The 22,329-nt window shown below is 40.3% G+C and overlaps 1 protein-coding gene across 2 annotated transcripts; it reads right to left on the reverse strand.

Annotated features, from left to right (window-relative positions):
- Positions 1-360: 360 nt before the first annotated feature.
- On the reverse strand, positions 361-21,069 carry LOC120422378 (sodium leak channel NALCN). 2 transcript variants are annotated; one of them, XM_052709443.1, is made up of 11 exons: positions 20,824-20,955; positions 20,593-20,755; positions 19,030-19,568; positions 16,940-18,964; positions 15,823-16,873; positions 15,565-15,759; positions 15,003-15,220; positions 7,221-7,444; positions 6,884-7,157; positions 1,232-1,394; positions 361-1,169 (listed from the first exon to the last, which is right to left on the reverse strand). In XM_052709443.1, exons 3-11 carry the CDS (start codon positions 19,548-19,550, stop codon positions 654-656), a joined length of 5,187 nt encoding a protein of 1,728 aa, XP_052565403.1. In that variant the 5' UTR covers positions 19,551-19,568; positions 20,593-20,755; positions 20,824-20,955; the 3' UTR covers positions 361-653. The 2 variants fall into 2 exon arrangements, with proteins under 2 accessions (XP_052565403.1, XP_039441720.1); XM_039585786.2 differs by lacking the exon at positions 20,593-20,755 and having other exon boundaries at positions 20,824-21,069.
- Between the last annotated feature and the right edge of the window lie 1,260 nt (positions 21,070-22,329).

A 22,329-nucleotide genomic window follows, 5' to 3' on the forward strand; every position in this document is an offset into this window, starting at 1 on the left:
AACAGCTTTTCTATACTCAAATATATTGAAATAGTGAAAAGAACCTTAAATTTAAAGTAAGTTACTAAAGCAGAAATGAGTAAATTCAATTTGAAAATTTTACAAAATATTACAAAATTATTCAAGAGTTAAAAAATAATTTTCAATCAAGTATGCTCAGAATTCCCGACTTTTCCCGATTTTTGGCGGATTTTGGCGAATTCCCGACTTTTTCCCGATTTTCCGACTTGAGTGGCCACCCTGCATATGTTTATCTCGCACCACTTTTTAATTTAACTCTAACTAACTTATTTACTATCCAATCGAAATGCAGAAAATATTATGTTGTCATGAATGTGAGATTAGAGGAGAAAAAATCTATTATTCTGGGTGGGTTTATTTTATTTCTAAATATCACTATCCTCGTTCCAATTTCCTGCATTGGCAATAAATCAACATATTTCTGTATATAAACCTATAAAACCGGACATTATGTGTGGCTTGTTGAGCTGTCTCAACAAAGTCTACAATACTTGCTAATACATTTTCGTTAACATTGTGTGCATCAGTACAAATCAAACCTACTCAACAGACAATACTCCTCGTATAACTGGTCTAAAACTTAAAAAAAACTTCTTCTAAGCAACATCCAATACCAATCGCTACCAAACTCGCTACTCTTCGTCTTCGCTGTGCGGACAGGTGACCTGTTCCTGCCACCAGTCGTGCACCTCGTAGACCATGCTAATGTGCGGATGACCCACTTTATTGTTGCTGGTTTGCTGCATTTCGCTACCGTGGGCATTGTGGTGATAGTGCTGGTGCAACGTGTGGCCATGGTTCAGCTCGTTGATCTGGGTGATGTTCTTGCTGTTGGTGCCGGACTGCCGTTGGGACTTTTTCTTGCTGATGTAGCGATCCTTTTCATTTTTGGCCTGCGGATCGGAAAGCGTAGGTGCGAGAAACTTTCGACCGCTGCTGCTTCCCGTTGAATCCGACCGGTTCAGGTTTTGACTCTTTTTCCTCCCCTTGGCGTTGTGTTCGACCTCCTTCACCGGAAGTTCAACCGTGTCCGGCTCGAGAATGACCTCCTTGTTCAGGGCCAGTTCATCGGCGGCTTCCTGCTGTTGCTGCTGCTGCCGCTGGATATTTTCCGCTCGCAAACCAGCGATGAGGGAGTTTTGTTGTCTCTGAATTTTAAGAATTTTGTTAGTGCCATTCGAAGCTCAACTCAACCCAACCCATTCCATACCGTAACGTTGTTGGCGCGGATTTTCTTTAGGCATCCCTCGAGCCACGTGCGGATTGTCTGCTTGGCCACCTCTTCCTCGATGATGTACTCGAACTCCTCGCGAGCCAACAGTTCTTCCAGCTGCAGTGCCTTTCGGATATCCACCGAACGATACGACAGCATGCTAAAATGAGAGGTTTCGTAAATTACAATTAATTTAAGATCAAGAAGTTAAATAGCAAACAAAACAGAAATCACTTTTATCTTTTCCTTCCTCACTGTGGAAAGGCTGGAAAGTCACTTGAAAAATTAACGGCTGCTGGCTGACTAACTATGAATGGACCTGGGATTGATTACCATCTGCTGCCAGCGAGATAGTTCTGGACTGCTGGAAATCGTTGAAAAGCTCACGGATGGATTCGTTCCCCTGTCCTTTGGATTAGTAAGATAAACTGCTTTACACATGACAGTTGAGAATTGTGAGCATTAATAGAACTTGAATTACAACTTGAATTGGAAGTTGAATTCTAGAACTTACAAGATTGCATAACTTGTAAGCTCATTTGAAATTGAGTCTACACTACCAGACTGAAAAAAGCCAGGGCGACTTATAAATTCATCCAATTGAAGAAAGAATAATTATTGGAAGAATATTTAATTAACCCGCAGCGCTACCTTTTAATTTAGTCACCCTTCTCACATCGGTCGTTGATAGACTGCTACCGTTATCTAGGGCGAATCGGAACACCTGGGACGAATCGGGACAGCTGTTTTGCTATGCTTTGCACAACAATGTGATATTTTTGGATGGTTTCGGTCAAACACAAACGTGTTTTAAATAAATTTCCGCCTGAAATTGTGATTTTTTTTTGGAAATTTGATGTCAAAGCGAATTTTATGAAAAATTGGAAGGGGTCGTACAGTCCCTCCGGCACGAGGTATAAACAAATTTCAAATTTAATTCGTGATTAAAAAGTTGCCCTTTTACCAACAAGTTGACTAATTATTAAATTGTTAGCAATCGAATAAAAAACTATCCTAATATTTTGATTTTTATTTAATTCCAAAAAAATCTACAAGAATGATAAATTCAGATGTATAAATACAAAACTCTTATCCAAATACATTTTATATATGTTTTGATATAAGCTAGCAAAAACAATTGGGAGTACTTTAGAGCGTCCAATTTCCCGGAGTTGCAAAATTCCCGGGAAACGGGAAATTTTCAACAAATTTCCCGGGAATTCCCGAGATGATTCCGATCTGTAAAACTAGTTCTGCGAGGGTTCCGGTTGCATTTGATTTGCGGAGAAGGTTTTTCAATCCACCAGGGGCTTATTCCGGGGCAAAAGATTCGGTAATCCGGAACTTCTGGTAAGTTTAATATTTGCAGTGTTTAGCATGAAAAACAAACATAGACTAATCTTTCAAGTGTGCGCTCTTTTTGAGCCCCCTCCCCCGCAAACCGAAGAAGAGCGCAACTCGGGGGAGCGTTATTTCGTGGTTTGAGCGCAAATCGATGGAGCGTTATTGCGGGGTTTTGGCGTAAAACGGGATTTTCTTTTTTAATTTTATTTACAATTAAACGAAACATTTATATAAGGGATCTTCCACAAAACACTGATAAGGGGCCATCCTCAAATCTGGGTATCCAAGAACTCCCGGAAGTCATGGCCTAGATAGCTATTTGATCAACGGAGGTTTATACTGTCCCTGATCGCATTAATGTCTCATATGCATTTTCATCGATTTCGAGTTATTGATGCAGTTTGGTTCAAAATTGTGTGCTCTTTCAAAAGAGCCTATAACATCCAGTACTTTGTTCCAGAAATCAGGGGGGAATCCAGTTTTTCCGCGAAAACTTAATTTACTACTAATTTCATGTAAAAATTAATTACATCGCATCAAAGTAGCGATATTTACGAAAAAATAATTATTTTCTAAGTAAACCGAATGCCGAAATAATCATTTAACCCCAATGCACCCCCGAATCTTTTTTCGCGGTGTTCATTCGCTCGCGCCAACTCGCGATCTCCGGGCGATGAACTTTTCGCCCAATTTTGTTGCTGGCACTTTTCAATAAGAAGAGTAATAAAATATCGATTGTTTTGATATCAACAGCTTATTTGAGACCTAAAGAATGCCATTCACTAACATTTTCGTCTTAATTTGTGCGGTTTATAAGCAAAATCGAGTGTCCGGATTTCGAAACAGCTTTTATCAGTGTCCGGAATTCGAAGCACAACAAGTAATTTTTTTTCTAACAAATGATTTAACAACAAATTTCGTTAAAATAGGATCAAAAAATCAAACCATTCACATTAACGACCCCCGGGTCTTTTGTGGTCTCTATTGCAAGTTTCTGCTCGAACCTAGGAGTCCGAAGGCTTGAATGGGGAGAGCACCCAAACCTCTTTTACTCCAAGGAACCTTCCACCCCAGTGTTTGAACTGACGACCTTCGGATTGCGAGTCCAACCGCCGCCAACGATTCCACCGGAGTTGGTTTGGTTTGGTGTGTTGTTTGTATTTATGGCATGGAGACGACTCCTACACCTGGAATGACTTAACGGCCTAACAACCAAGGCTGGGATCGACATTTTACTTCCTCATCCGATGGAAGGTTACAGCAGATGGGAATCGAACCCAGAATCATCCGCTTACAAAGCGGACAGCGTAACCATTCGGCCACGCACTGCCACTGTTAAAATAGGATGTCAAAAATAAAAAAAGTAATATTCATTCCATTATAGCGTAATTTTTGTTGCACAACATATAAGAAAACAATATTCCTAGTTGTGAAAAGAGAGCCTGGAGCTTATTAGACAACGAACATCTCAAAAACAAAAGTACCAATCGAAGCACGAGAACTGCCAAACGGAGGTACCAATCGAGCAGAAGAAATTTCAGTTGGCGTTCAATCGATGGGAAGTATTGTAATTTAGCTGATTTATATTTTATTCGAAAAAGTGCACGTACTGAAAACAAAACAATTTCATTTTTTTTTCAATTTATTCGATTCGTAGTCGTGTTTATTCTGCGCACAAATGGTCAGTTTCGGGCGCTTATAACATCGTAAGAAAAAAATCTAAAAAGTTGGTACCTTCGGGAATTTTTGCAAACGCAGCACCTCATTTTTTCTTTACACCAACCATAAACTATGTCTTAACAGTTTGTTTTGGCTCGATTGACTGATCAAAAGAGAATCTGAAAAGAGTAACGCTGCTGCTTTGATAATTGCAGTGCTCTAAGCTATTTTGACTAATGTGCATGCAGAGGTGCCAGTATCAGTAATTTTAGATGTCCGTTCTCTAATAAGCTCAAGGCTCTCTAGTTGTGAATGCTTCAGTAATAAATGCTATCTGAATTAAACATTGACATGAATTTACAGACAAGCTGATAAGTTCAATATATTTTTAATAAAATCAAATCAGGTTCTCTAATTATTATTTTCTGCATAATTAAAAAAAAATGGTGCCAAAAAGGTAGGCAAATGTATACTTCCGTTTGTATTTCGGGCATTCCCGGGAAACGGGAAATATTTTTTTCCGGAAAATCCCGGTAATTTCCCGGAAATACTTAAATAACATTTAAATAATGTTTAATTTTACTGCTATTTCCATTGAGAATTTTAAGTAAAGAAAATGTTTCGCGTCCGATTTGAGCAAAAAATTAGCGGAGCCATTTTTGAAAACTTTAAATCAAAGCATATTTTTCGATTTGCATCATCAAATTGTCCAAATCATGTTCCATGCAAATTCGACAGTTGTCCATATAAAAACGGTTTTAAAAACATCAATATTATAATAAGAGCTATTTATGTCTTTTTAATGTTGGGCTATTTTGTCCATTTTTTTTATTTTGATTGAAAAGAGCAGAAACTTTCACAAAATTATCATTATTTAACATTCAACCGGTTCCCGCGGAATCGGTTTTCAAAAAACAAGGGGTAAATGGGCACACTGAGGCAATTTAATTTTTATAGTTTTTTTTTCAAATTTGCATGGCCATTTCTCAGCAACCAAAGCCATATAACCCACTGGCAGTCGCGTACGTGTACGCACTTTGTAAGGACACTTGTAAAAAACGCCAAAACACGTGACTCCCGAAGGATAAACAAAGTTAAAAAATAAAAGCATAATTAGGTATTAGGTAGAATTTTCTCAGCCTTTCGAAGATATTTTGTCAAAAATGGACAAACATGGGCACATTTTTTTTTAATTGAAAAGCTGTGTCTTATAAGAGAAGAAAAGTAGAATAGTTTTTTTTTGAAAATTGTTTTGTGTGGCAATCAATGTAGTCCTCATCCATACCTACAGCTTTGCTCAAGACACCAAATCGATAAAAACAATCCTTCAAAAAATACATATGTACCATATTTGGAAAATGATATGGACAAACTGATGATGCAAAACTGCTTCTTTGGTCATACGGAAGGCATAGCATAGCATAGCATTGGTGTCTACCCGTAGCTGCTACTTCGTTATTGACCACCCAAGTAACATTTTAGGCTTTATCAAAGCTGTCACAACCGCTATAAAACCTATCAGCCAAAACCAACATTAAAACCCCTTAGTCGTAACAAACTCCCCAGAACCTTGATAAACCCCACTTAAAACCCAAAAGGACCTCCGCAAAAGGTTGTTACGGCCTATTTAAAAAACCTACATAGGAGTTCAAGGCTTCACAACGGAATCCTAACAACATCCTCAAAGCCTTGATAAAACCTTTGTTAAAACCTAGCCAGGAGTTCTGGAAAAATGACATTTCATACGTCTTCAAACGTCTTATGCCAAATAGGTTTTATTTTGGCAAAAATAAGCCTTCGTCTTGCCAAATGAAATTATGGAGATAGTTTACAAAAATGGCAAGGATAAATAATAGATATTGGAGGGTTGGTTTTAAGTGAGCTTTTTACATGCCTAATGGCACTTGACAGCTACAACACCCTAGGTTTTAACAAAGCATGCGATAAAACCGTTTGGCATGGCATTCATGAAACCTTATTGAAAGCCAGTCGGCTTTTATTTCCACCCGGTTTTATGTCCGGGGCATAGTAAGATGGGTATGAGGTCAGGATTCACTGTGGTAGGTGATGCGACCATAAGCAATTTGTTTATCGGTTGAAATTTTAAAAATCTTAGGCAGCCGGCTGCGGAAAGATAGCTATCTAGGGATTTAAATATAGTATTAATTCGATTCTCTAGAAATTCTCCGTCGGCGTGCCTTCCGATCAACGGTGATGTAGGAAGGGCTTCATTCATTAAAATTATGTTATATCATAAACCTTAAAACATATTCGTCGACGTGCCTTCCGATCCTCGATGATATGGAAAGGACTTAATCCAGCAATACGACTTGCTTGTCTCAAAAAACAAAAATCTGATCGTTTCTATCGAAAACTATGTAAAGATAACAAAAAAAACTCATCGGCCAACGAACGCGCGAACTAAAAAAAATGAAAAAAAAGAAGAAGAAAACCAATCACCCCATGCACTCGAACAGCGACACAAAAGAGATGGAAAATAACACGAAAAAACAGGACTGCGCATATCCACCGGCACCGCACTACTCGCTTCTTTGGTCATACGGAAGGCATCCAAAAAGCCAGATTAACAAATACAAACATTAAAATCTGTAAAAGGCCCATTGCTCAGAGAGTTACTCTACTCACTTGATCACGTCGTGAAACGTAACGTCCTCGCCGTTGTGCAGCTTGTCCAGCTCGTAGCACATGTACTTGAACAGCAGCCGGTCCTTCTGCGGATCACACTCGAGCCGGCCCTTCAGCAGCCGCAGTATGAACTTGACGCGCCGCACCGGAATCACCCCGCGCTGGTGAATGTCCACAATGTTCCACGTGTTCTGGAAGTTGCGTATGTCCGCGTACGAGAGCAGGGCGTCCTCCTCGTTGGAGTAAAACAGCGAAAAGTTCTCCATGATAATAGCTGCAGGTTGGGAAAGAAAGGTTATGACTTGCGTCTGGAACTGGGTTTGTGACTGCTTCGTACCGACTAGTAGATTCAACACGATGTAGGTTATAATGACGTAGAACGTGCAAAAGTAGATCAAACTGGCGGTAAAGTTACCACAGTCCGTTTCCCAGTAGTTGGCCGCCAGGGTGCAGTACGGTGGCTGCACCATGCAGTCGTGCATGATTTTGTTCCAATCCTCACCGGTGACGATCCGGAACAGCATGGCCACACCGGTTACGGGCGAGCCAAAGTTTGCCCGGCTGACGAGTGGAGATGAGTTGAAGAACAAGGAAGTAGGAACGGAAAAAGAATAGAGAAAAAAGCAGATAAAACACACAACAATAGCACCTCGACTAAGGCCACTACCAGGATGAAACAACTAAGCTCTTTTTCTTCTTCTTCTTTTTATACAATAAGTGGACACGCCCATCTAAATGATTCGATCGAAAGAATAAAACGTGAACAAACTAGCGTGGTGTAGTGAGGCGATTATCTTTTTTTTTTTAATTGTGGGAATAAATAGAGGAATTTTGTCATATAAATAATTTCTATAACATCGAAAAACTGGAAAGCAATGAAAGGAGCATTCGACCCTTTTTTTGTTTCGTCTGCGCGACACAAAAGTATCACAATGTATGTGTGTGTTTGTTTGATATAGTTACAGATTATGAAATATGCATTCGCCCGGTGGAAACGAGGAGCAAATATAGTTTTGAAAAATCAAGAGAAAATAACAAACTAAACTCGAGAATGTAAATATATGGACTATATATATATAAAGAGAGAGAATGGACGCAACGAATTAGAACAACGATCAAATCAATGAAGGTTTTGGCACAATTGGTCAACTCGATAGTGAATCGCATTCCGGCATGCAAATATGTTAGAATTTCTTTCGATTTCGATTCCCTCGTTTCTATTCCCTTGTATTTTTTGAGAGCAGTTACTTGAAGGATTAGAGACAAAAATGTTAAAGTATGGTTTAATTCGAGAGCATTAAAGTCGAAAGGAAGGTTTAAGTACAACATAGACACGGAAAGTTTCACAACTCAAATAAATGTACATTATACTGAACATAGCGATGGACAAACTGGACGAATTGAAAAGAGTTATTCGAATTTTTAGAAGTAGTATGTGTGTCTAAGGCTGAGGAGAGCTATATTATAAAAGGAAAATAAACTAGCACAATTAAACGAGACTCGAAAGTCCGAAATTTTGTTACAGCGAAGCAAATCTTAACTATATATGAAGGGATACGTACGCTCGTTTCACTGGACTATCGTCAAATTCTAGAGACATTTCTTTCTCACTAAGCTGATTTTACTACGGTTGGAATGATGTGTTTGCATAGTACAAGTAGGTAATGTATGGGGCATGATGGTGAAGGTTTAGTATAATCGTTGATATGTTTTTCAAAGACTATGTAAAAAGGCAAAATTGGAATTCCCTTTTTGTTTGTTTTATTTATTTATTAGTAGCGTAGGAGAAACTCTTTTTGATTGCTAGTTTCGTATTTGTCGCGGTTATTACCGAATAATACTACTTTACTGAAAAACTAGTCAAAAAACCCGAGACATTTCCCATGAAAATCTGCTTCCGTGCTCGATCTGATGGAAACAAAAATCATTAAGTTTAGTTAAATTATCCAACTTTGGTGTCAAAAAACAAGTTTATAATAAGGCTGGTACAAATTTTATATAAAGTTTTTGTCACCCCCCTTTAAAATTGTCCGAAAATTCAGGAAGCAAAAAAAATCAAAAGACTTCTAAATTTCATTGGAACATTAATTGCAATCAGCTGAAATTGATTTAAAATGCATTCTCCTGCGTTTAAAATCATTTTTGCAATTCCGTCGTGAAACTACTCACTTTTCCTGTCATTCTTGACCGCCACCAAAGTTGAACTTTTCAGCACTTGTTTTGAAAAGTAACACTTTTCAACATTTTTTTGATTTAAACGATTTAATGACAAAATACATGAAAATTTGAATTAAAATTTCACTCAGTGTGTTTTTTTTTGAATTGCAAAAAAATGTTGTATGGAACTCGTTGCAAAACTTGATTTTTTCAGCACTCTTCGTATTTATCCAACTCGGTGAACCTCGTTGGATAAATGTACGAATCGTGCTGAAAAATCCTCTTTTTGCAACTTGTTGCATAAACTACTATTTTAGCATGTTTGGGTTGATTTAAACATCTTTAGAATGTTTTGAAAATAAAACGTAGAAAGCCGAGAGAATAGCTCTACCAAAATTAAATGGAAGAATAAACCTCTCGCGGGTGAACCACCACGAAATTGTGTTCATTTGTTCATTGAAACAGTTCATCCCATTGAGTGGCTTATATTGCCAAATGACCATCTCATAGTCATCGAACTTTGGTGGCTGATACCGCAAATGCGCGTTTCGATATGTCAAAGGTCTTGGGTTCGAGTCTCTCTGTTTTGAAAATGAACCCATGAGAATAACGGTCTAGCCAATCTCGGGATGTATCCTCAGTGTCCGTTCACAGTACCTTTATACTACCAGATCGTGTTCTTTATTCTCTCAGATGGCGCTGGCCAACTGTGGGTGTAGCATTTCAATGGATTTAGTGGTCTAATTTCAAAACTTGTCGTACGCGCATTTTGGGCCAAATTGAGTTGAGAACGCCATTTTGTGTAGCTCACAATGCCTCGTCTTTTGACCTTCACAGATCCCCTATATTCGATTTCAATCCTGAGATATTCAATAAAAATAAAATAAAAAGCTCCGAAAATTTTTGTCACTCTTCATATGAAAGAAGTTCCAATCTTGTCGCGCTATCTTGACACAGCCTGAAAATTGATTTAAGTGCGAAAATTGGCCAAAGGGATTTCAGGCCAGAAGGCGTTTGACACCGATACAAGCTCGACTAGCGTAAAAATGTTCAATTATTAATTCAACCAAATTCAACCAAACTTCGGGGCAATGCACAGAATGGTCAACCAAACAAAACGTGTTTGTTATTGTTTACATCGCGTGCTCTCGTTTTTGTTTATTCAAGCTCAAACATTGAAACGCGGTTATCTCGGAACGTCAAAAAGCGACGTATGGCACGTGATAGCACGACGACGTCGAATTGTGCTAAATTTATTTCTTTATTTTGAATTTTATCCAGGATTCGGATGCATCCCGATTTGACTGGGATAATGTACAGTAAAAAAAAAACATGGCAGGGGAAATATACCCATTTCAAGCATAAAAAGGTCGTGTTTGAATGATGCTGGATAATCTGGAGTGTTCCTTGAAATTTACTAAAACCAAGTACACCAACGAGTAAAGCAACTTTTTGTGAACATTTCTGTTTATTTTCACTTTTACTAAAAGTTATTCTATTCCTTTTACAAGCATTTTTAAAAAAATACTCCCAAACGTATTCTAATCATTCGAGAATGCATTGGGCCACGCCCATTTTCCTATTTTCATCTTAGTTCTCTTTTCTTCCAGCGCTCTTTTGGGTCTGCTTAGTGCTGCCAAAATTGATGTAATTTTAAGCAAATACTCACGAAAAATAGCATTTATAGAGAAAATTTCCTGGCATCACTGACTCACTCCAACAGGCGCTGCTGGTCGTGTTGGTGGCCACCCTTTGTTCTTTATTTGCTTTCGCTTTCTCGGTTTTCTTCAGCCTTCGATTGGAATGGGTCGTCAAAAATTAAACGTCAAAAGACTTGGTGCGTTTGTTTTTTTGATGGCGGTTGCTTATTATTTTCATGTTTCGGGATTATTTTTCAAGTGAGTGACTAACTAATGTGCAAAAGAACATGCTGCCGGTAGTTGGAAGCAATTTTATATCTTAAGCGCTTTGAAATCGTTAGCGCAAGTGAAAAGATATTGATGGCGACTTTCGTTAAGCAGTTATGCTCTCATCTTGCATGTGGATGTGTGTGCCACCAAAATGATGAGAAATGGTTTTGCAAAATAGAAATTATGACCAAAAGTGCATTAAATTTGATCTTTTTGGCCATTAAATGGCATAAATTTGCGTGCTTACTTGAGGCGGTGCTGTTGCTGGTAAGTTTATAGCCTAAATAGTATTTTTGGAGCATCAATCGGGCATCAAACTCTCCATATGACGAAGATAGGTGTTTGATTAGAAAGGATATATTTCCCCCAGCCGTCCCCTAACATGACAGTTTTCGTGAATTGCGCGTATCCACCGACAGGTGGCATGTGGACCTCGTCGGAGTCCGCCCATTAAAAACGCAACTCAAAATTTGCATGGGAAACTTTTTTTCCGTGACGGCTTTCGCGGCACGCTCCCTCCAACTGTTCGAGACTAATATTTTAACGTGGCGTATCTTTAAACAAGTTTTTCAAGAAAATGATTCCAGAATGCTTATTTTGTCGTTTTAAACCGAAAGTAGGCAAAAACTATATCCAGATTTTTAAGCGAAAATGGCGTTCGAATGATGAACGCCCGAAATGTCAAAATCACGCAGTGGTACCATCATTATGAAAAAAGTGTGCCATGTATGACAGCCACATTTTATTTTCTAATGTTGGTGCTACTGCGCGATTTTGACATTTGGAACGTTCACCATTCGAACGCCATCTTCGCTTAAAAACCTGGATTAATTAAAACTATTCGCCATTTTCAAATGTTTGGCTAGATGATATCAAAGGCCGCCATCTTAGGCCCACTGGGCCCACAAAAAGAGGTACGCTCAGTTTGTATGGGAGCTGTCAACATGCTCCCGGGCTGATTTCCCCATACAGTCTCGATTATCCGAAGGCCTTGAAATCGGATAATCGAATCAAGAAAAAAATCTGCGTATCATTTTTAATTTTTGAGTTTAGGTATATGATCCCAAAACTACCCTAAATTGATTTAAAATGTGTAAATCCAAGATGGTGGCCAAAATTGCGGTGATTCAATTTTATTCGTGATTCGATTTTTCGAAGTCCCATTTAAACCTGCGGATAATCGAACCTCGGAATTATAGGCTTCGGATAATCGAGTTTGGACTGTAATATCTGGGAATGTTGATTGAATGTTTGATATGACTAATTCCACATAAATTGAGGCAAAATTACAGCTAAAACGATGTAAATATTTTAACATCACATTTTTCATCCTTTCAATATGCATTTTTTTTACTATGTATGTAAAACTTTTATGACAACTTTTTCACTAACTTCAATGTTTTTATTGCATTTTCCTTTCCTTTCTAGTTGAACAACTGGCTGATCAGTGGTCACCCCTCCTCTCCACTGTCATGAATTGTTAAATCTTCAACTGTCATTTATCTGCATAGAAAACCCATAGCAATTCAATCGATCGGTTTTGTATCGCTTAAAATGACTATTTACTCCTTGATTTACCCTAGATTTATTCAATTTTAATTGAGTCCAGGCGTAAAATAAGAATTTTGTAAACATTATTGTAATTTGAATTAAATTTAGTATAATTTTATATGGTAAAAAAATAATAATGAAAAGTAATTACTTAAAAACTAAAACATAAAATTAAGGGTTGACGGCTACTCCGTTTGGACAAAGTGAAACGTCATGATCATATTGACAGTGTGAGATATTTTATTGTTAAATTCAGTGTTCCAATATGTCATAATCTCACCTTATTTGTTAAATTTAGTCATAAAATCAATCAAAAGCTGCCGGTTAAAAGCTATTGATTGATTTTATGACGTTAGCCTTAGAAAAGGCATATAACAAGAAACGTCAATCTTTGTATGGTTTTGTAACAAATCCTTAACAATAAATTATTAATTAACAGTTCCCCCTGAAGAAGGCGCCAATCAGAGCCAAATCGTCGTACACAGCATAAACAGCGTTTCACTATGCCCAGACTAACGATTAACCATAACATAATAACACCAGTCAAACTCTCATAAATTTTAAAACATAAAAACTGTGTTTCTGGTTTTCAACCGTCATCATTCAGGTCTCCAACCAATTGCAATTTTTAAATCAAAACTCTTTGAAGAAATCTTTGACACTAAACATCAATTTTTCAAATTTTTGAAAATTTGAGTGGGGCGCCGGTCTACCAAGGGCGCATTTCAAGAAAACCATTTTAAAACATTTTAAGATAATCGATGTAAACAGCGTTGGAATTATATGTTTACTCATTCACACTGGTGTGTAAACATTTCAAATAAATAACCATGTTTTGATATCAGTTTTTGATTAAATTTCCAAAAGGTTCTATCTGTTAAGGAAACCCACGGCACATGGGTTGTTTTGAAAACTTATTCTCTCAGTTCATTTGTAAAAAATGGCCACGTCCTTCAAGTGCCCAAACTAAAAATAAATAAGATTTTGTCTCATTTTCGAGAAAAACGAAAATTAGTGTTAGAGGTCACGATGGCTCTTACGGCTTTTTGAAAACTCACCCGAGGTGGGTCTATTTTTAAAAGTTATTTCATCCCCCTCCCTATTTAAATTGGGACCGATAAAGCACAATGATGCTTGCGCGCCTTGCATGTTATATGTCAACCATTAAATCATTTTTGCCTTCCTCACCTTACTGAGGAAAGGCTATAGAATCACTCGAAAAATGAACTTATTAGTTTGACCTCGTAGACCCACCTTCACGTATACATATCGACTCAGAATCATGTTCTGAGCAAATGTCTGTGTGGATGTGTGTAGGTGGGTGGACAAAAAATTTTCACTCGATTATCTCCGGACTGGATGAACGAATTTTGACCATTTTAGTCTCATTCGATCCGTCTTGGGGTCCCATAGGTCTCTATTTAAAATAAGCAAGTTTAGTTAAGTACTTCAAAAGTTATGCTAAAATAACGATTTTGGCGAATTTCCGGAAGATGGTAAAAAAGGTGCTTTTTGCAAGAAAACCTATCATGTTATACATTTTCAGAAAGGTATTAAAAAGACCTTTCCAATTAGTCCAAAACATTGAAGATTTGACAACACTGTCAAAAGATATTAGCACTTAAGTGTTATTTATACACTTTTTGGAGGCCGGATTTCAGATATTGTGATAGAAATATTGCCTGAATCATCCATGCGAACTATCGTTGGATAGGTTTTTTTATCAGACCTTGCCGATGAGCCAGAAATATTTAAGGTCTGTGAACCCTATCAAAAGAAATGAGTAATAAAGTTGATTTGTTAAACATGTTGCTATTTTTACTGAATGTATTGACTTTATGAATATGAGGAAAGCACCAAACACCTAAAGGTGGATTAAGTAACGTTTTATTAGATTACATTGATTAATGTTTAACTCAATTTCAAAGAGGTAAAAATGGAATTTAAAATATCTTGAGCATTTGAAAAAGGATGAAACCTTTCGAAAAATCATCAATTTACACTATTTTTTTTAATTATTTAAAAAAGTTTGCTCTTTAAAAAGTTGGAAGTTAAAATCGCTGAATATTTCCTACATTATTTTAGATGTATGAAACAAACTCAAAAACTGATGACCTGCGAAGCGAAACTCACCCGGCAGGGCGAAAAAAAACTCGGGAATTATCAAATGAACTAAACTATTCTTTGAGTTCGGTTTGTCGTCAGATTGGGCTGAGCCCAATCTATATATCCCCCCACCAGAGAGGGGAGAAAAGTCTGCGGACAAATCCGGTTTACTTCATTGGATAATTTCCCTGCCGGTGGTGTGGTGGGAGCCACGGGCACGTTTTGCCTGTCGAGTGAATTTTGCTTGATTTGGAGTGATTTTTTGTTTTTCGAAAAGTGCATAGAAAATAATGGCAATGTGTGTGCGTGTGGTGGTGCGTTTTTGTGCAATTTTGGAATGGAAATGGCGGTGCAGAAGGGGGGGTTGTTTTGTTTGGGGGACTTGAGGTACTTACCGCCCGATGCCCTCGCCGTACTTGACCGTCCCAAAGAGGATCGTTCCGGCCAGGGCGTAGAAGAACACCAGCAGAAACATACCGAATATGATGAAAAAGGACTTGCACACTGAGACGCCGACTGTGAGCATCAACATTTTCAAGGTCGTATGCTTGCCAGTTATTGTGAAAAATCTCAATATGACAACCATAAAACCAATGAACAATGATAAATCGCTCTGGAAGAAAGATACAAGAAAACGTTAGAAGGAGTAGGCATTTCAGATTTGCAGTGAGGATTATCGATTAAATAAACGTCGTTAAGGCTGTAGAATGTACCACTCAGCGAAAAAAAACAATCAAATCTTGATTCAGAATGCATCAATAAAAAAATGGTCATTGCTCCGAAAGTGACTCGCAACAAACTATCTTCATCGTTGGGAAGGGTGCGTAAAAAATAGTTGATTAACGGCGTTAAAAGTTGAACGACGTTTAAATCAGAGTAGGCGGTTAGCGTTGACGTTTGTTTAACGATAAACAACACGGCAGATTTGGGTTCGACAACCACACAACGGGCACATACTCTCAGTGTTGTTTGCAAGAAAATCCACACGACACCGGCGACCGTCACGAGCAGGTCGTACCGGTTCCGCCGAGACTGCCAGTAGCCCCTCGGGGTGAAGGCGATGTTCTTCATGACCACCTCGATGACGAAGACGAACGTGAGCAGGGTGCTCACGATGACCAGCCGCGCCGTGTGAACCTCGTCCTTTTGCCACTGTAATTTGAGAGAGAAGAGATAAAGTCAGAACAGAATTGGACAACTCCATGAATACCATACCGTTATCGACAAAAGCATACTGTTGACCAGCACGACCACGGCAATGCAACGCTTGAACGCGATGTGCTGCGTGATGTCGTACACGAAAGCTCGGAACTTGCGACCATCTGGTCGGGGAGGCAAATGCAGCGGTTGAGCGATCTTTAGTCGCTTCTTGAGATCGCACCAACGACGTTGATCTACGGTCAGCAGAGCGGTGCCTTTGTTCTCTGAGTAGTTTGCAATGACCACGCCCACGAACAGCGTCAATCCGATCATGCAACCCAAGAAGATGTACACGTGGATGTAGATCGCATGAACCGGACCCAGCGCCTTGATCAGCACATCTCTCACGTCGATCCAACCCTTGTACGAGAGTACCTCAAACAGCGCCAGCATCGCGTCTCCAATGTTGTCAAAGTTGAACCGCCGCGGGTTGGCCCAAACACGAGGCACCAACATGGCCGGGTAAGACTCGTTCACGCCCGGGGTCAACTTCATTTTGGTCACAAAAACTCGTCTCATGAACACTCCAACGCAGTCCTCCCGCTTCAAAATCGTCGGATCATTGCAACGCGCCAATCGACCTCCGTACAGCTGAACTCCATAACTCGCGAATACGAACATCAGCAGGATCAACAGTGTCGATACCAGCAGAATCTCCTTGAAACCCCGACACAGCTCGTAAACCACCTTCCGCATGTGCGGCACCAACGTAAAGATTCGCAACGGTCGTAAACAACGCAAAATCATCAACAACTGCGCGGAAGAATTGCTCGGAACCTGGCGCGGCATCCACACCAGAAACGTCAGCGAAACCACGTAGATGAACACGTCCAGCACCGATGCGACGTCCTTGATGTACGCCTTTGGGGTAAAGAACAACCCGTCCGCAAGAATCTTGAGCGCCAACTCCAAACTCATAAAGATGACGAACGTGTACTCGGCGATCTGCAGCGTCACGTGTTCCATCACGCGATACTGGGGCGTTTCGAAGATCATCGAGTTGCACGACAGCGTCGTCACGAAGATCATCACCCAGTCCAGGTAGGTTACGAGGCCGAGAAAGTTGCTGGAATAGAATTTAAAAAGAAATTATACTAAAAAGTCTCCACTAACGCAAAAGTACAAAACTTACTGCATGCTCTTGTACTGCACCTTCCGCTCCTTCCCGGTCAGCGGATCCTTCAACCGGGCGTCGTACCGCCCGTGAACTATCCGCTGGCAAATCTTCCGGAACTTGCTCTCGCGAGGCACCGCAAACAGCGGCGTATCGAAGAAGGGATGGTTCTCACGGAGGTCCTCCTCACGCTGGTTCCGACGCATTTCCGCCTGCTGCCGCTTGGCCTGCAGAATCTTTATGTCCAGATCGTGTGGTCTCGCCCGGGACGAGGTCACTCGGCTTGCCGCTCCGATATCCCCATTTTCCATCAGATGCTCGTAGGTTTGCTTCAGTTTGATCGAACCGCTGCGTACGCTTCGTCGGATCGACCGGGAGCCGAACTTTTTCTGGTCCATGCGCCACGGTTTGGTCTGCGTGATGGTTCCCTGCTGTTTGATGCCGGACTTGACGCCGGCAACGGGAATCATGGCGGAATCTCCCAGCATCAGCCGTTGGTTGTTGGAGTCGTTGATGATGTGCGTGATGGCCAGTTTGCGCAGGCTGCTTCCGACGCAGCGAACTTTGGCCGTTTTGTTCATCACGTTGACGGGCTTCTGCTTCCGGTAGACGACCTTGGACTCCCAGCATTCCGACATGGGACGCTTGTAGCCCTCGCAATACGACGGATCTTCCGGCTCCATATCGATCACGAACTGCTTCATGAAGGATTCACGCACCTTTGGCAGCGTGAAATCGTTTGGAATCTTGTGCAGGATCGTCATCTGTGGGGAATCCGGAAACTTCTCAAAGATCCTCAGTCGAAATGGTAGCGTTTCCTTGATTTCGGCACTCTGTTCGCGAAACTTTAGCTGCTTCAGCTTCTTTATATCCTCGTCCAGTTCCAAGTTGTCCAGAATGACGGCCACGAACAAGCTCAACACAATCAGGGTGACGAACAGATGGTACAAGATGAAGTAGACGGCAACCAGCGGAGTCAACGTTTTGCTTGTTCGGATCATCGTCTCGTCCATCACTTCGACCCACGCTTCCTGGGTAAGAATCTGGAACATAGACATGAACGCATCCGGGAAGCTCTCAAACTTGGTGTAATCACACAGGAAGCAAAACAACTGCATCGAAATGCTTGAACTGATGATCAGCAAGCACATGGTGAAGATGATCAGCGATCCTAGCTTTTTGCCGGGGCCAAAGATCTTGTACACGAACCCCTCCAACATTGGTGACGCCTTGATCAGTCGAACGACGCGTAGTACTTGGAAGTATGTGAACCCGGACAGGTACAAACCCGGTATAATGTGAAGACTTGTGCCAATAGCCAGCAGTAGTTCAAACTTGTGGATCGAGTGCTTAAAGTATCCTCTCCACCCAAGGCAGTAGATTTTGAACAGCGTCTCCAGATCCAGAAGCACTGTGAATGCCATCTCGATGTAGTAATACCGCTCGTAAAACACCTGCCGCGGTCGTCCATCGTGCTTAAAGTGCATAGTGGCCGTCACAATCCCGTTGGCCAAGATCGTCGACATGACGAGCAACCTGAAGTACGGTGACTTCAGGATCAAGTGACACGTCTCGTTAGCGAGGCCTCCGTGCTTGTTCTCGTCAATTGTTATCAACTTCCAACCGGAGTCATCGCCGGTAATGACCTGCGACGCCGCACTGTTCTGAATGTGCCCCCGTACGCCCCACATCTGCTGAAACTGGACGCGGATCTCGTTGAACGTTTCCGTAATGACAGCGATGAAAACGTTCTTCACCAGCCACGCCAGGAAGAAGATCATCGTGCTAAAGTAGAACGCAGCACGCCACGCTGGAAGACTATCGATCGCTCGGTACATGATAAACACCCAACCCTCCTGCGACGCCGCCTGGTAGACGGTGAAGATACTCGTTGCGATATCCTCGAATCCCGTGAATCCTTGCACGTAGTTGGTGAGAAAGTGCATCTTCATACACTTCATACCGGTCGGACACTGGTAACCGGAGTCGGGATCCATTGAACAGAAGGTATCCGGGATGGCTAGCGAGTTGATGGTTAGTCCTCTGTAATTAAACACGAAACTCAGTCAAAACCAACGATCTTCCCATTTCCCCCAAATCGAACTCACTCTGGATCCGTCGTGTTCAGTACGCAATGATTCTTCAGTTCACCGAAGAACTGCACTCCGAGCAGTCCATACAGTGACATGAAAAACAGGAAGAACAGCGTTACGTTGTAGATCTGCTGGCTGGACCGTTTGAAGATCTGGTTGATGCGGCTCTTTGGCATGGAGAACTTGAGGAAGACTCGTAGGAAGCGTATCATGATGAGGGGCCGTGGCGCTCGCAGAATCGTAAAGTAGTGGAACTTTGGCACTATCGCGAGCATCTCGAAGATGTGCAGCACCACGGACACCCACAGGAAGCTCACCATGGAAGCGTCAAACTGGCACCAGTGATCTTTCAGGTAGGGCGCCTCACCCTTGATCAAGCCCCGGATGTGGATTTTGGCGATCATCTCCGAGGTGAAGAGCAGCGTGACCACGATGTCGCTGCACAGGGTGATGTACTGCAGCATCGGGTATCGCTCGAACGTCTTGGGCGTGTTGAGGGACACCGACGTGAGCGATACCAGCGCACAGAGGCGCATGAGCCGGCGGACCCATAGCTGTACGTAGGATGGGAGTGGAATGAGAAGTTTTATTTTGTAAGAAATCTTGATTGGAATAATGTTGAGGAATTACAGAAAAACGTAGCAAAACAATACTCTTAAAAAAAGCATGCGACTGGAATTCGAAACATTTAAACATAAAATACAGTAGTTGTTCGGTAACTGAGTGTTGTTTAACTGGGCTGCTTTTTAACTGGGCGCTCGATAACTGGGCTGTAGCCCACTTAAAAAGCAGACAAACGTCAAAAAACCAAAACAAACCGAAATGACCGAGGGTTCAATGGATGCCAAAAGCCTGTTCAACAAATAAAAAAAACAGTTTTCAAACATTTGTTTAATTTCAAGTCACAATTAAAGAAATATGAAAATTAAGCATTGTAAATAAATTTGAGAAATTTTTATTTTTGTATTTCATCAGGCAAATATCATGCATCGGTGGTCCCCTCGTTATTTTCCGTTCAGCCCAGTTAGCGAGCAGCATTCGGTGACTGGGCTACGTTCTCAGCCCAGTTACCGAACAACTACTGTATACGGGAATTTGTAATTAATTGATTTTGAAAAACTCAATTACAGTCTGGATTCGGTTTTCCCAAGTTCTAGCCAAATTTCATGGCGGATAACCGAAACACAAAAAAGCATTACATATTTTGGATCGATGATGTTCAAAAAGTTCTACGGCCACTCCAAATGTATAATCCAAGAAGGCGGCTTATTTGGAATTATACAGCAATTCCCCACGAAAACAAAAAAGTTGACCGGTCGGACTCCAGAGCTTCCAGAGTAATTTAGCACCTAAATCTACAGAAAACCGTCGAAGTAGCCAGCGGATGTTTCAAACGATAATAATGGAGACGCCTGGTAGATTAAGCAAATTTCAAAACACCACGCGTCTCCATGGAAATAAAGCGTGGCATGCTGCACTGTTTGCATTAAATGGAAAGCGATTGTATAGAATGAATCAAGAAAGTAAGTGAGAAAAAAACAGAATGGAAAACGGTCTCCAATGGATGTAAAAAAATACCTTCTACAGCGCATGGTCAGATTTTGTTTTGATCTGTAGAGTAACGTAACGCTAGACTAGTCAAACTGTCAGATGGTGAAGGATGGTGAAATGGGAGGAAAACGAAATTCATCTCAATCAAACTACTGGAGACAAACACTTTTCGATCTTTTAACCACAACATCTATAACACAAAAAATACAACAAATTGGTTGTTAATGCTCCTCAAATAAAACAAATTCAGTATTTCACCTTGTTAACCCACTCAATGTCTGCGCTTTCGTTAAGGGATTCTTCCGGACCGTAATCTGCCAGCACCGATTCACCTTTGATGCTCTGCTTTCTACCAAGCATTTTTCAACGTCACCCTTTTTTCGCAATATGGCGGACGCTGGAAAGCTCCAGCAACCACGCCCTAGGTGAGATGGCGGAAAATTCGCAATCTTCGGTGGATTGATTCCTTTTCTGGCGTTAAAACGGATCTAGATGGTCCATTTTGGTTTGGATTGTGTTTTAGTGGGCTTTTCAGTTACTCGGTGCAGATCGTTGATAGCATTGCACTTCTTCAATTAGGTCTCAGCTGATGAACTGAGCTGGTTCTAGATAAATTGGTTTTCAACACCATGAATCTTCTAACTTTTACTCATACCAATAACTTATAACTTCTAAAACTGTTTGGTACAAAAATGAATAACAATAACTTATTTTAAAACCGTAAAAATTAGATTTTTCTCGTGGTCCAAATTCACCACCACAAGATCGATTTTTGATTCTGCAAAGATGGCTATCCAGCAAAGGAATTTGGCAACTGATGAACAATTTGAGTGCGTTTGCGCATTGGCCACAAGACATGGAAAATTGTGGACATCTTCCAAGCACCTAGAGTGTTGTCTGCTTAGTATTGAAACTAAAATAATCAAGATTTTCCGGAAAACACATATTCGTTATATATATTTTTAAAACTGCTTTTAAGATGTACTTGGAAGATTAACTCAAATTGAGGATGATTTCAGCAAAACAAAAAGTGATGCAAATTAAAAGTGTTTAAAAATGTTGATTAAATATTTCTAGATATAACTAATTACAATACACTCAAACCCGATGGTTTGACACCAACTGTTGTCAAACGAACGGGGTCACTTTTTAGTTTGACACCCTTTTTACACGGAGTTCCCACACACTACCAAACGTTTGTTTTGATAGTGTGCGTGAGCACAGTGTAAAAAGTGACAGTTCGTCACTTTTTAGTATGACTTTGACCAACCAACGGGGTACAAACTAAAAAAGTGTCAAACGAAAAAGTGACCCCGTTCGTTTGATAACAGTTGGTGTCAAACCATCGGAGGTTGAGTGTACCTTAATTAATTTGTAAATTAATTTTCTATTAAATATTAGTTCGCATTTCTAGAGTTTTTTTTCTATACGTCAATAAACAAAATTTATTTTTTGCTTTTTGTGTGCTTTTCAAACTTTTTCGAGTCCGGAGTATTCAAAAACATCAAAAAAGCAAAAAATATAAATTTTATTTTTGGACCTTTTTTTAAAAAAACTCGGCATTTGTTTCAATATTACATGGACCAAGCATTAGAGGGGGGAAATGTTATTATCGTATATCAACTATTTTTGGCCCTACTCTTATCTTTGCATACAATTTTCAAAGTCTTCGAAAAGGAGCTTCTAAATAACTCGGTAAGGTACAATTGAAGAAATGATATTATTTAAAGTGTATTGGGGTATTTTATTTGTATCATTTTGAAT

Source organism: Culex pipiens, chromosome 3, assembly GCF_016801865.2.
Source record: "Culex pipiens pallens isolate TS chromosome 3, TS_CPP_V2, whole genome shotgun sequence".
Lineage (NCBI taxonomy): Eukaryota > Metazoa > Arthropoda > Insecta > Diptera > Culicidae > Culex > Culex pipiens.